We start from the raw sequence: 14,567 nt of genomic DNA on the forward strand, positions 1-14,567 counted from the left end.
GAATCTTATCTCTCCATGTAAACAGTGAAGTAGTTGAGAAAAAATCCTGATTTTTTTAGTATATTATATAATATCGATACATGACTCCTGAAATATACACGTCGTATTCTGTTTGTTCTGCCGTTAGTGTGGAATATTATTTAAGAATTTGAAGATTAAGTTATTTGATTCTTATACACCGTGATGGACTTTGTATTTCAACATGAGCTGGAAACCCACTTGCGTTGATAATGAATGTAGACTAGACTGCGCCTAGCTGGGCGTGTTACTTGTTCTTGCTCCCTTCCAAGAGCCCGTTTGGGGCTGAGGTCGAACCTGCTTTTGAGCAAATTTTGAAATTTTTTTTTTTTTTTTTTGCTAAAATTAAGTACGGTTTGTACTTTTTGGATCGTTTTGATGTGCTGATATCAAAAATAATTTTTAAAAAATGAAAAAACATTATTGGCATGCTTTTTGGCACGAAAAGCTATTTGAAAAGCAACAGCTACCACACTCCCAAACACCCTACAAGAGTAAACATCAGGGGAGTCTATGAATTGTCAAAGTGAAATAAATACGCACGCTAATGACCATCGTTTTCATGAGTCGTGAAGTTTGCTGTGAAAATCTTAAATCAATTTCTTGGGATTTTAGCCAGGTTCAGGACTCCCCACTACTAGTTGCGTGGATAATTAGTGCAAGGCTACAGTTTTATTCCCGGCTTGTGATCAAGAATAAGATGTCGGATTCTTACCGCCGGGTGAGAAAGTGGACGGAAAAAGAAAAGAACTCCGGCATGCCATTCCGAGGGAGTGGAAGTTTTTGCAGGGTTTTGTCTTCCATTGTATACGTGGAATTAGTTTTTTTTTTACGGAATCCCTTGGTTATTCCTGACACAGCACGAAGAAAAACCTGCGGTCTATCCCGTAAATAATCATTTAACAATTCAAGAGGGCTGCGATTTTGAGAACACGGCCATCATTACAGAGAAAGAGTGTTTAAAATTAGTAGAATTGACGACTAATTTTAACCTGAAGATGATCCGCGACCCAGTCATGCAATTGAAAATACAGTGTATATACCATATTGTATTATTCCATGAATGATACTGATGCCTTACGAACGACTGGCGAGCAAGAAAAGGACGGAAAGGTTGTGGACTTCTGGATTCACACACAAAAGTTGGTGGTGTTGTGGGATTCCCAACACGCAATCACGTTTAAGTTTGGCTCAAAGAGCCATCGAAAGATCAAGTAATAAAATATTGTTCAATCCATGCAAGTAAAGATCGAGGAAGTGCTTGTTTCGAGGTGGAAGCAAAAGATTTTGAAAATTGGAGAATCTGGTGTGGAATTCAATCACACACAGAGACTTGATGCTTTGTCTGGAAAGATTAAACTCTAATATTTGATTTCAAATCTCATCGTCTTTCCATCCCATCAACATTTCTACTGGTTCGTCGGTTTTTCTCAATACGTTTCGGCCGGAAGTGGTAGTCAAACAAAAAAAACTGCTCCAAAGTCGTTGCCCTTGAAAGAGAGATGCTCTCTAGGGTCTGCTCCATGTTCTTGGCGTTTTTACCAGAAATTATATGAAAAATAAAAGATAAAAAATGCCAGTTGTTTGGTTAACCCTTACACGTAGCTGTCAAGTGGTCAAAAGGCAAGCATACCTTGTGGATCAAGCGATGGGGGAAATCATCATCACTACCGTTGAAAAATTATCTTGCATTTTTTACATTTACGTGCATATCGCATGGTTTTTTTCCTTGTTCTAATAATAACTTCATTTTTCAGCTTATGGACGGAAGACAATTCCCGTCACACGAGGGTGCGCTCTTAATTTCCTCCCAGATTCTTTAAACAAAAAGAAGTAACGAAAACGAAAATCCCCACAAAGTCGTCATCAAAATAATTTCTTTTATTTTTTTTTATATAAATACATCTAAATAATAATAAAGTACTCAAATAAAATATAAATCTAATGTTTTTTTCAAGAAAAACACTCTTTTAAAACATATGTGAAAAACACAATACGAAACAAAGAATAAAAAAAAAACTAAAAAAACAAGGAAATTAAAAAAAAGAAAAAAAGAAAAGTTGTGCCGAGAGTTATATAATCTCATAGATGGTTCCTTGAAAGGAAGATAGAAAGAAAACTACGCTTATAGTAGAGATACCATCTTATTCAGAAAGTATTTGAAATTATGGTATAAAGTATTTTTTAAAATATTTTTTATTTGAAAATATGTTAAAATAAGTATTTTTAGATTTTTTTATATTTAAAATTATTACATTAATATTATCCTAAAACAATAAAAAAATATCAATTTAATATATTTTCAAACTAAAAATACAATTAAAAAAACAATTAAAAATAGAAGGGGAAGTTGTGACTTATACGATAGGCTACTTAAAAAAACAAAGAAAGAAAGAAAGAAAGAAGCTCGTACTTGAGTGATTTGATAGTGGGGACTTCGCCATGTTTTTTTCAACTCGTTGACTAATTGGCTGGCTTCTTCTTCTTCTTCTTTTTAGTGGTTATCCATTCGAATATATAAATTCAAAACCTTAAATTCTTGTTCGCTTACGATAAACACAAATTAATTTGAAGAGAAACAAGTATTACTTAGGATAAAAACAATTTAATTCTGCAAATTTAAGGGATTTATATAGCTTTAATATTACTACTATGTACAGATTAATTAATATTCTAGAAACAAGTACTAATTGCTTTTGTTCTTGCAGCTGCGTGGCTGTGTTTTTTTTAAAATATATTTATTTATTTGTTTTAAATTATTTATTTTTATTTTTAGATGATTTTGATAAACTAATATAAAAAATAAAAAATATATATTATTTTAATATTTTTTTAAATAAAAAATACTTTAAAAACAATCATTAATAATCACTGTTTAGTATTAACAAATTTAAGGGGTAGAACTAAAATGAGTGTTTGGTTAATATGATAATGAAAATAATTAAAAGATTAATTTTAATTAAGTTTTAAAAAATGACTATAAAAGTAAAGAATCGAATTGTGTTTTTTCCTTCTTAACATAATTTCCCCCTCGATTTCATACATTTTAATAATTCGATCTTACAGGCAGATTCTACGGCGTACATGGTAAGTGCATGTCCCCACTCCTTCGTTAGTAGCTGCTGCATCTGGGACGGCGATGGAGTTGCTTCATGATCAGAGGTCAGGCTATGTTTAATATGTTAGTGCATGTTTATTTTTATGGTATAAATCGAGTTTTTATATAAAAAATTTAGATTGAAATTAATTTTTTAAATTTTGAATCATTTCAATATATTAATATAAAAAAAATTAAAAATAAATTTATTTAGCTAATAAAGTTCAGATTATTTCCCGCTTTTCAAGAAAATTTAATTTTTTTATTTAAAATTATTTTTTTAGATTTTTAGATTATTTTAATATGTTGATATTAAAAAATATTTTTTTAAAATATAAAATTTATTTTAATGTATTTTCAAATAAAAAATATTTTGAAAAACAATGATTATCACATTTTCAAGCACATCTTTAATTATTTGTATGAATATATTAATTAACTGGTAATTAGTAATAATTGTATTAATTAGCACATAATAGCAACGATTGCAGCTATAATTCAAAAATGAAGTAGCGAATTAAACCTAAAATCGTTGAGACCAGGTTTTCCTTAAGGTTTTTTTTTTTTTTCCTTTAAGAATAAGTCCTTGTTCAAAAAACCTACAGCCAACATCAATCCTCTTTCATTTCAGACCAATACCCCGCAGAGTACAAAACACACACCAACTCAGTGAGTTGGAGTTTGATCTTCTCTTCAAAACATCCATCCTAGCTAGAGAATAATAACATTGAACTTCATCACTACGAGGGGCAGTGTGAAACTTTGACGAATCTCTTAACTCAGCCACGCTTACTTAAATGACACCACGTGGCAGCTAGCCTGTAAAGTCACTTGACATGGTTTCAAGTGACTTGTGATGGGACTTCATACCCGAAATATAGTTTACACCCCACTGTATGATTATGATGACAGAGAATAATTTAATTTTTGTTTTATTCAATTTTATTTAGGTTTGGTTGTTTAATTTAATTTAATTATTTTTAAGTATTTTCTTTAATTAACTAAAAGTTTAATTATTTGTTCTAGTTAATATTTTAGTATTTATATGTTAATTTTATAAATATTAGATAATATTTTTTATGAATGGAATAAAATTTATAAAATTATAGGCTTTTTCAACACTCAATCTTTCTTTTCCATTTTTTCTTTCATTTAGTTTTTTTTATTAGGTTTCAATTTTTTTTTTATATCTCACTTCAACTTAGATACTCAAGCATAAACAATACATAGACTAATTCAAATTCTTAAAAATTCAAAATAAATCATAAATTGATATATTTTTACTTGTTTAAGATTATAGTAACGGTTGCAGTTCAAAATATTTTTTATTTAGATATATATTAAAATAATATTTTTTTATTTTAAAAAATTATTTTTAAAATTAGAACATTAAAACAATCTGAAAATATAAAAAAATAATAATAAAAATTAAAATTTAAAGAAATACTATTTGTATCACATTCACAATTGACCCTCTTCGACACATGATCTGAAAAAGAGCAGAAGAAAAAGCAGTGCATCAAGATCAACAATAATGTGATCTGAGAAAAGAAAGAAAGGCCACACCCATCAGCCCCCACGTCAAAGATTCAACACCACTTCAGCCACCCACAACCACGGCCAGCACAACAGTGCATTAACAGCCCGCATCAACAAGTCAGAGCTTGCACCGGCCTGTTTTGACGATTTCAACATTTGCATTTATGAAACTGTTTATTGCCCGTGGAATGTATCACGGCCGGGAGTCCAGAATTGCTTGTTTGGTGGTGGATGTGACTTGACAGAAGATGACCTGTGTTGACGCCTGTTTCTTGGTTTGATGTGAGCGCTTGCCATGAACACCAATCTTTCTTCATTGCCGGTGATCGAAGAGACCCAGCACAATGAGGAGGAGTCATCTTTAGGTAGGAAGTTATACACGAGTGATTGTACAGTAATTTTTCTTTTTCAGTCTCCATTATTGACAGTTATAGAAGATTCAAATTCTTCAAAAATTAATCAATTGGGCGTTTCAAATGAAAGCCAGAAAGTTGTGACAAAAAGAAGGCCAACACCACAGTCCCTCACTACCTCGCTTCTCCGCAAAATTCATTTTTATTTATTTATTTATGTATTTGTTTTTAGTTGTAATTTCTTTTCTTTATTATTGAAAAAAGTTGAAAAAAAGTCAAAAAAAAACAAAAAGAAAGTGAAAAGTGACTATGGAAAAAAATTTGAGAGAAAAGTGGAAAAAAAATGCAAGTATCAAAAGTTAGTTCTACCTGCACCAACAACATCGATCCAAGTAGTTTATCGTTATTATCAAGCAATTTGTGATCTCAATTTCATCCCTAAGTTAGTATTATATAAATTTGTGTAATGATCATCTAGTATCTAACATTAAATATACATTTACCATAGACCCGACCATTAGTGATTAGTTATACCATTAGAGTCATTCGAGGGGAATTAAAGCTTACGCAAACCAACGACCAACATGTCTAAAAGAGTTAAATCCATAGAGAGTTTTTGAATAAAGTACTCAAAAACCAATAAAAATTACAGCAATAACCACTATAAGCAAGTTCACATTGAGCGTCACTAGTATGAATATTATCCAGGTTACTCTAGAGACGATGACCTTAATGAACAAGTCATGAGCCCTTATAAAATAGAGGCCTCCACTTTTGATAGTCGTCATTAGCCTTCAATTTTTAATAGGTGGATTAGTGATATGGATAACGTTTTTTTATTGTTACAACTTAAGAATTAAGTTTGCTAAGATAAAGCTCATTGAAAGAGCTTAACTTTATTCGGAATATGTTGAAGATTATTCATAGAGAAGAGGTAAACCTCTTATCACTTATTGGAATAATATGAAACAAAAATTATAGGAAAAACACCTACATCAATTTTATAAAGAAAAGCTTTTAGACCAATGAAATAATCTTGGCAATGGAAAAGGGTTTGTCAATGAGTATATAGCACAAGTTAATGATTACATGAAGAGATGTGCCATAAAAAAGAATGAAGTCATGGTTTTATATAGGTTTTGTAAAAGTTTGAATGGTGATTTTAGGAAAAAGATCGTGCTTGTAGGTGTTTTCAATCTTGGCTAAGCTTATACTGTAGTGCAAGATTATGAGTTGTTTATAAAGAATCAATGGACAAAACATCAGGATCCTTGTATTACCTCTTATAAGTCTCGGTTCAAAAATAATGGGTCTTTATTAAGTGATTCACCCCATAGATCTAATCATAATAGTGCCTAAATTTATAAAGAAGATAAAGGCAAACAAGTCATCAATGAAATGTCTAAGATGAGTTCAAAGATTTAGTGCGCTAAATGTTAAGATTTCTATCATATCTTTGTCAATTGTTCCTCTAAACCCTTAGTCACCCAATAACATAAGGATGTAGATAAGTAAAAAGAAAAACTATCATGTGCAAGTGTATAAACTTAATCTTGAGGACTTTAGTGATATAAATGAAGAGGATATACAAGAAAAGAAACTTAACACAACTAGTTCTAATGAGTCTGAAAAATAAGGTTAATGAAGAATATATTAAGTTTGCTTTAGTGGCAAAGGAAATTTTAGGAGACTCACTAGTGAAATTGTCTTAAGAGGTAAACGTAGTGTTAGAAGATATTCTAGATACATGTCCACTTGAGCTCCCTAATATCTTATGCCATATGCTTGACAATCAAAATTTAATAGATTTTGAGTGATATGTTGAGCTCTTTAATCCCTTACCTTATACACGTGATGAGGAAGATAAAAATAATTCTAAGTTATTAGGTTGTGTCCAAATCATATTTACTCGAATTTTGAATAATATTTGTCTCATTCCACCCCTTTAGTTATTTAGTGTTTATAGTTATAAGCCTAAAAAACTCATAAATCTTTTTCTCATGTCTCCTCGTGCTAGGATGTTTGATTAAGCTGAGTCTTTTGTATGTAGAGTTTATAATTTACATATTGAGATCAATGAACAAATTCAAGTAATGAACAATATAAATTTCAAGATAATTTACACAAGTATCATTATGTACTTAATGTTGGAGATTATTTCATAATACAAATTAGACATGAACGGTGTCCTCGAAAACTAGTTATAAATTGCAAGTGAGTAGTGTTGGCCATTCAAAATGTTGCAAATGATTGAATCAAATAGTTATACCATTAAACTTTAATATTAGTTGTACTTTTAACATAAAGAACCTTATTATATATAAAACACAATCTATCATTAACTCCTTTTGATATCTCAACCTCACTCTCCTTTTCATTGACATAAAAAAAACATATTAATGCTACTTTGCCAATGAGCATATAGCTCAACTGGCAGCAACCCCCCCTCCGAAGAGTTCTTGTGTTCGAGCCTCTTTTTGTAATCCAAAAAAACATTCTATTTTGGATGCATAAGTTATTTTTGTCAGGAATGGTAAAGTTCAATGAATCTCAGTATATGAGTTAGGTGACCAGATTCATACTATACTAGAAATACTGGAGAGATATCATAATAATTTGATCTTTTATCTTTGAGAGTGTTATCAAAGTCACCTTAAACTATACTTGATGGGTCAAGTTCTTCTAATCCTAGGAGAGTTAATGAGGATATTAGACTTGAAACATAGTTCACATGTCCATATGATTCATAATGACGAATAATACATCAACCCTTGTGTTATTGAATTTTATTTAGAATTTTTTATTAGACTTTATTTAGATCCAAATCCAATTTTTTGTTTCGACTAGGATTTTAGTATTTATATAATATTTTTCTAGATGTTAAGACAATTTTTTTTGATAAATTGAATAAAATTTATAAATTTACATATTTTTCCAGCCCCGCTCTTCTTTTCTTGCCTTTTTTTCTTCTTCTTCTTCTACTTCTTTTTAACTTCTTTTCTTTTCGATTAGGCTTCAAAAAAAAAAAAAAAAAACCAGCATGCTGCTCGCATTAAGGAAGGGTAGTGCTACCCCTATTTTGTAGCCCAACATTAATAGACCTCCTTGTGAACGGGAAACAAAAAAGTAAATAACAAAGGGGAATTAGTAACAAATAGAACACGACAGGCATGCGTCCAATTTCAAAAACATTAACGCAAATGTCGATGAACCCATACGCTCCTTGAACAAAAGGGACCACAATCAGGTTGAACAAACACGTTCTTTTATTTTTCAAGATGCTTTTAGAAGTTTTCTAATGTAATCCATGTCCGTTTTCTAACAACATCAATACCAGATGGTGATGCTGCATTCATTGTAACAGAACAGCCAGCTTATGTTTTCTTAATTGGTGGTCAAGGACAAAGCTACAAGGAGAAAAAAGGGTAATGAGGGGCCCCAAGTTTATCTCTAATAAAATCTCAGGGTGTTCTCCATTCTTTTATATATATGATGTTGTGGACGAGTAAAATACACCAGAGCAATCAGTGCAGATAACTTCTTCTTCCTTTTCTATGAATAACTTATTTATAATCTACATAAAGTTAACCCCTTCATCCAACAATATTATAAGAAAACCGCACCTGCTTATATCTAGTGCTTATATCTAGTTCGACGAGGCATCAACATGCTTCACAGACAGATCTTGCAGCCCACCGACCATATTTGAAAGAACAGCTATGTCAATCATCTTTGGATATGGAAGATTCAGATCTGTAAAAAAATGAATTGTCTTTAAACTCAATCTTCAAAAGATATAAAAAAACTAGCAGTGTTATTCAAATAGAATATCAAAATAGATGAAGTTACTTCCTTTCCATGATGCTCTTGAACATTTCTGGCAGAAAGAAGAAAAAGGTTATTGCAAGAATTGAATATTAAAATTATGCAAGTTTACTTTTCGACTAGATAACTTTGGAGTCATAGAAGCATAGAATACATTTAAATCATATCTCTTCCGAATTTAGCTTTAATTGTTTGTATCAATATACTAAATCTTAGTAATTGGTAATACTTCTATTAATTGCACATAATAGTAATGATCACAGCTATCATTCAAAAATGTAGTAGCTATTACACCTAAAATTGCCGAGAGCAGTTTTTTTCTTAAGGCCTTTTTCCTTTAAGTTTATATACGAGAATAAGTAATCACTAGAAGAGGAGTAACCAGTTATACAAGTCAACAACTGAGTAGGGACCAAGTCCTTGTTCAAAATCCCACCAGAAAACCACCAACCAACATCAATTCTCTTTCATTTCAGACTAGGTAGCCCAATCGAGTCCCCAGTTCATTTCAATTAGATAAAGATCATCAATCTCATTCTACAAAGTACAAAAACAAGCATCCATCTCCAAAATCCATTGAGCTTCATCACTATGAGGGCCACAATATGAAATTTTGAGGAATGTTAAAACAGCCACACTTATATAAATGACAACAGGTGTCAGCTACCCAGCTTCGCCAGTAAAGTCAATTGACATGGTATAAAGTGACTTGGGTTCAAATCCTGCTCGCATTGGGGAAGGCGAGGGCTTAACCTCCTTATGAATGGGGAAAAAAAGTAATAACAATGAGGAGTTACTAGCGAATACAACAGGACTGGCATTTATCCAATTTCAATGACTTAACGCAAATGTCAAGGAACCCATATGCCACTTGAACGAAAGGGACCATGATCAGGTTGAATACCCAGTTCTAGTATTTGGGTGCACTGGAGCAATCACAGTGAGCATTGCGAATGAAGCACATATTTCTCTCATCCTAAATTGTCGTCTGGGATTGAATCACAATTCTACTATAAAATTTATCAATGGAATTATGACTATGGATAATATACGTCATTTATTAGTTTTTTAATGCCTCTTCTTTTTAAGGACAACCTATTCTTTTAATTTGAACAAACACATTCTTTTATTTTTTTAAGATGCTTATATAAGTTTTGTAATGTAATCCATGTCCATTTTCTAATAACATCAATACCAGATGGTGATGTTGCAGTCATTGCAACAGCCAACTTATGTGTTCTTAATTGGTGGTCAAGGATTCGGAAGGTTGCAAAGCTACAAGGAAAAGTTTATCCCTAATAAAATCTCAGGGTGTTTTCTGTCCTTTTATATATATGATATTGTGCAGGAGTAAAATACACCAGAGCAATCAGTGCAGATAACTTATTTATAATCTAGACAAAGTTAACTCCTTTATCCAACAATACTGTAAGAAAACTGCACCTGATTATATCTAGTTTGACGAGGCATCAACAGGCTTCACAGACAGATCTTGCAGCCCGCAGACCATATTTGAAGGAACAGCTATGTCAATCATCTTTGGATATGGAAGATTCAGATCTGTAAACAATGAATTATCTTTAAATTCAATGTTCAAAAGATGTAGAAAAACTAGCAGTATTGAATAGAATATTAAATAGATGAAGTTACTTACTTTCCATGATACTCTTGAACATTTCCTGCAGAAAGAAGAAAAAGGTTATTGCAAGAATTGCATTACTTAGAGAATGACATGAGGTCTGCATGCAAAGGAAAAATAAATAAATATGGAAATTTCAAATTTTGGCAGGCTCTTGTAATATTCAAGTAAACTAAGAATCAGCCTCTTCTCATAGGAAATCAGTATATTAAATGATGATCTGAATTTTGTTTGATATGTTAAAGACTAAATATTACTATGAAATACTAGTAAGTTGCAACCTACTAACTAATAATTGGATAAGAACAATGACTTCCACAAGGAAAATACAATCTAAAAAGACCGGGCCATGACACAAAGGAACAAAAGAATTACCTCGTCTTTGGTCAGTCTGGGATTATATTGCGTTTCCTCCCCAACAGTGCTGACCTGGACGTCACACAAAGGTTAAGCATAAGCATCTGCATGACAGCTCTAGTAATCTAAAAAAAGTAAGAGATGGCTCCATACAGTGAATCCCCGGTAATCATGAGCAGGATATATCAAGGTTTCCTTGGGCAATGAAAATATCTGGTTCCATTAAAATGAGGCAAATGTTAAATAAATATTACTGATTGTCTCTCTTTTTTTAAATAGAAAATCATATGTTATTCCTCATCTAATGTCCTTGCCTGTGAATGTACTGACTGGTAGAGTTGATGTGCACTTCCGCCCTGTAAGTAAAATTAATGGGATTGAAAATGCTGCTTAATAATTTCCATAAAATGCCCTCAAATTCCCAGCAAGTTACATTCAAAAAGATAAAACAGGCCAGACCTGAAAATCAGTTCTTCCACATCCACGAATTAGCAATGCATCTCCGGTGAAAGCCATCCTTGGTTGAGGCTGATCTGACCCATCTCCAGTAACATATGTGACACAACCCAGTGTATGACCCGGAGTAGCTCGAACCTGCCAAAACAGAAATATAGAAGAATAGATATGCATGATGATAAAGACAAACAAATAGATGGATGAGGTGTGAAAAAATAATAAACAATGCATTTTTATTTTCCATCCCAATAATTTAATTGGAAAAAAAGTATATGATGATTCTACTACTAGCAGCAAAATCAGATGGTTATTTATTTTTTTCTTTCAATCTGAGGGCACTTCTCTCCCTCATAAATCACACTCTTCATGCGTCAATTCATTCAAATTTTATGTTTGATTGAAGTTTGATATGTCTAGTGTCTGAAGTGTTAGGAAACTGTCATGCAAACCTAACAAGATAAAAGGCAAGGGATGGGATAAAATGAGAAATGAGACACACAAGAATTTACATGGTTCATCCAAATTTAGCTACGTCCACCTGCAAGTATAGAAGGATTTTACTAAGTAATGTGAGAATTACAACCTCTCTTCTAATAGAAGAACAACTGAAATCTCTCTATTACTAAGAGAAAACACATCACTTATTCTCTCACAAATATCTCACAACTTTGTAGGATTACTCTCTCTTCACCTTCTCTCTATCTTTGTGTGCTTAAGGCTTAGATGCATTACTTACTTATATGCAAGCATCTAGCCTTTGTCTTGCAAAAGACAAGAAGCAAGTGGCACCAATTGGTGCTGCAAGTGGCACCGAATTGGTGCCCACATTTATTGACTTAGACAATAATACCTAGCTGTTGGATTAATATTCAAGTCGTGCCATCGGGAAAAATATTTCATTGAAGTCTATTCATTCTTTCTAAGTATATCATTTCACCACCAATATTGCACAATACCGCTGAAAGGATATATTCAAAAAAAAAGAAATAGTCTTCAATGAAATATTTTTCCCAGTGGTACGACTTGAATGTGAAGTCAGCTAGGCATTATTACCTAAGTCAATAAATGTGGGCACCAATTCGGTGCCACTTGCAGCACTAATTGGTGTCACTTGCTTCTTGTCTTTTGCAAGACAAAGGCTGGATGCTTGCCTATAAATAGGCAATGCATCCAAGCCTTAAGCACACCAAGATAGAAAGCAAGAAGAGAGAAGGTGAAGAGAGAGTAATCCAATAAAGTTGTGAGGTATTTGTGAGAGAGTAAGTGAGGTGTATTCTCCTAATAATAGAGATATTTCAGTTGTTCTCCTATTAGAAGAGAAAAATTGTAATTCTTATTAGTTACCAACGGCCTTTCTTCCTTGTGGTAGCGGAACAAGATCCCAAGTGTTATTCTTTTGTGGAGCTTCAATCTCCTCTTGTATTGCTGTCATCCACATGGATATATCTGTGCTTTTATAGCCTCGCGGAAAGTTGATGGCTCTCCATTCTTTGTTAGAAGACGGTATGCAATATTGACTTAGGCAATAATGCCTAGCTGGATTCACATGAAGAAAATAGCTTCTCTCCACATCCAATCAAATTTCAATAAGAAAAAAAACTGAAAGTACGGGCACTATCCATGGAGTCCCTTTGTTGCGGTTAAGATAACAACTAAACTTGGTAACTCTAGCCAGTAATTCATTGTTAGTTGTAACCAGATTACAAATTGTTGGGTACATTTCATTGCTGTTATTCTAATAATTAATTAATTAAAAAAAATACCCTAGCTCTAAACGCCTGGGACGGACACCAAAATCAAAAGCAATAAAATCATTATTACCTCAAGAAAAAGATCCCCAAAATGAATTTTATCGCCAGCTTCAATGAGAAGATCAGCTTTCGATTTGCTTGCTTTCGAAATAATAGATTTCACAGAAGGAACCTTAGTCTGCAAAGTAAGGAAATAGCAGTCAATGACATGAAATGAAATCATATATGCAGAGTAGAAGGAGTGTTGTGACCTTAATCAAGCCAGTTCCAGTCACATGATCAGCATGAACATGGGTGTTTATAGCATAAATTAACTTCAACCCCAGCTCTTTTACAAGGGAAAGGTCCCTGTCTACTGTCTTATCAACTGGGTCAATTAACTGCAGAGGGAGGAGAACCACGTTATATAAATTAATAAATTTTAATTCTAGTTCGAGTTCAATACCAAAAAAAAAAAAAAACAATTTGAATATTTTAATTTAAATAATTAGAAAGGAGAGAGAGAGGGTAAATGGTCGATCTACTTAACCAGAGCAGGTTTATCAGGATGAGCGACATCAGCCAACAAATAGGTGTAAGTAGAGGAATCCTTCTCGAAAAGCTGGCGAAACAAGAGCTTCTTGTTCTTGAAGGCCTGAGACGATGCTGCCTTTGTGTAATTCATCATTGTGCGATAGTTGTTGTTGAGTCTGGGTTTTTGGGATTGTGAAGAGAATAATGAGAGATTGGAGAGAGGGAGTCGAAGTGTATGTATTCGAGGCATTGTTGATTTTGCTGTTGTTATTGATTAGCTTGACGATCAGATCAATGGTGGTTTGCGAGGTCAGCAGGCGATAGGGACGTCAATAATTGGTGAATAATATTACCTAATCAACTAAAACAGTTTTCCGCGCCCACTGTTTAATCTCTTGCAGTCTTCTGCTCCCATTACCTATCTTCTCACAGTTTTCTGTTGGCTCCCCTGTTCATAGCCCCTTTTTTCCTCTTTTTTATTTTTGTCTCTTCAATTTTTGCTGTTGTCACTTTGCCCACTGAATTTGTTTTTGTTTTTCAATTCAGACCTTTCAGGAAGTGTTCATTGATAGAAAATGTTTTCCATTTGATCAGGCGCTTAAGCTTTTTTATCCTAGGCCAGGCTGCAGCTGGCTTTTTTTTTTTTTTTTAACATTTGATTAATTTTTCGATTTAATATATACTTACTGGGTAACACACGTACACACCCTTTCCTTTTATCCTCGTCGGAATCCGACCACCCAGATTCCTTTTTCAGCGTAACTCCAAAAAATAGCAACCAGTGAGAGGGTTTTTTTAGAAGTTCTTTTTAAAAGTATTTATGAAAAAAATTTAAAAAAAAATTTTTTTAATTTTTTTTGTTTTGAATTAATATGTTTTTGATATTTTCAAATCATTTTGATGTGTGATCTCAAAAATAATTTTTAAAAAATAAAAAAAATTATCAACATACTTTTTTAAATAAAAAACACTTTTAAAAGCAACAGGAACCACATTCTCAAATATACTCTAAAGCAGTT

General features: G+C 32.6%; 1 protein-coding gene across 3 annotated transcripts; it reads right to left on the reverse strand.

Annotated features, from left to right (window-relative positions):
- Nucleotides 1-8,450: 8,450 nt before the first annotated feature.
- On the reverse strand, nucleotides 8,451-14,068 carry LOC118061739 (persulfide dioxygenase ETHE1 homolog, mitochondrial). Of its 3 annotated transcripts, XM_073409387.1 has the most exons (11): nucleotides 13,565-14,068; nucleotides 13,287-13,415; nucleotides 13,106-13,213; nucleotides 11,288-11,422; nucleotides 11,143-11,184; nucleotides 10,982-11,041; nucleotides 10,847-10,900; nucleotides 10,487-10,511; nucleotides 10,276-10,392; nucleotides 8,857-8,884; nucleotides 8,451-8,760 (listed from the first exon to the last, which is right to left on the reverse strand). In XM_073409387.1, the coding sequence occupies exons 1-9, from the start codon at nucleotides 13,796-13,798 to the stop codon at nucleotides 10,286-10,288; spliced, it is 894 nt and encodes a 297-aa protein (XP_073265488.1). In that variant the 5' UTR covers nucleotides 13,799-14,068; the 3' UTR covers nucleotides 8,451-8,760; nucleotides 8,857-8,884; nucleotides 10,276-10,285. The 3 variants fall into 3 exon arrangements, with proteins under 3 accessions (XP_073265488.1, XP_034931178.1, XP_034931180.1); XM_035075287.2 differs by lacking the exon at nucleotides 8,857-8,884 and having other exon boundaries at nucleotides 13,565-14,067; XM_035075289.2 differs by having other exon boundaries at nucleotides 8,451-8,884; nucleotides 13,565-14,067.
- Between the last annotated feature and the right edge of the window lie 499 nt (nucleotides 14,069-14,567).

The sequence above is a fragment of the Populus alba genome, chromosome 5, assembly GCF_005239225.2.
Source record: "Populus alba chromosome 5, ASM523922v2, whole genome shotgun sequence".
Lineage (NCBI taxonomy): Eukaryota > Viridiplantae > Streptophyta > Magnoliopsida > Malpighiales > Salicaceae > Populus > Populus alba.

Bases quoted from the DNA above. Each gene is read 5' to 3' on its own strand.
- LOC118061739 (XM_073409387.1), bottom strand. From the start codon at position 13,798: ATGCCTCGAATACATACACTTCGACTCCCTCTCTCCAATCTCTCATTA. The intron at 11,185-11,287 runs GTCTGGCCTGTT...TTTTACTTACAG, and splicing joins GTGGAAGAACTGATTTTCAG to GGCGGAAGTGCACATCAACT. The intron at 10,512-10,846 runs GTAATTCTTTTG...TTCTTTCTGCAG, and splicing joins CCAGACTGACCAAAGACGAG to GAAATGTTCAAGAGTATCAT.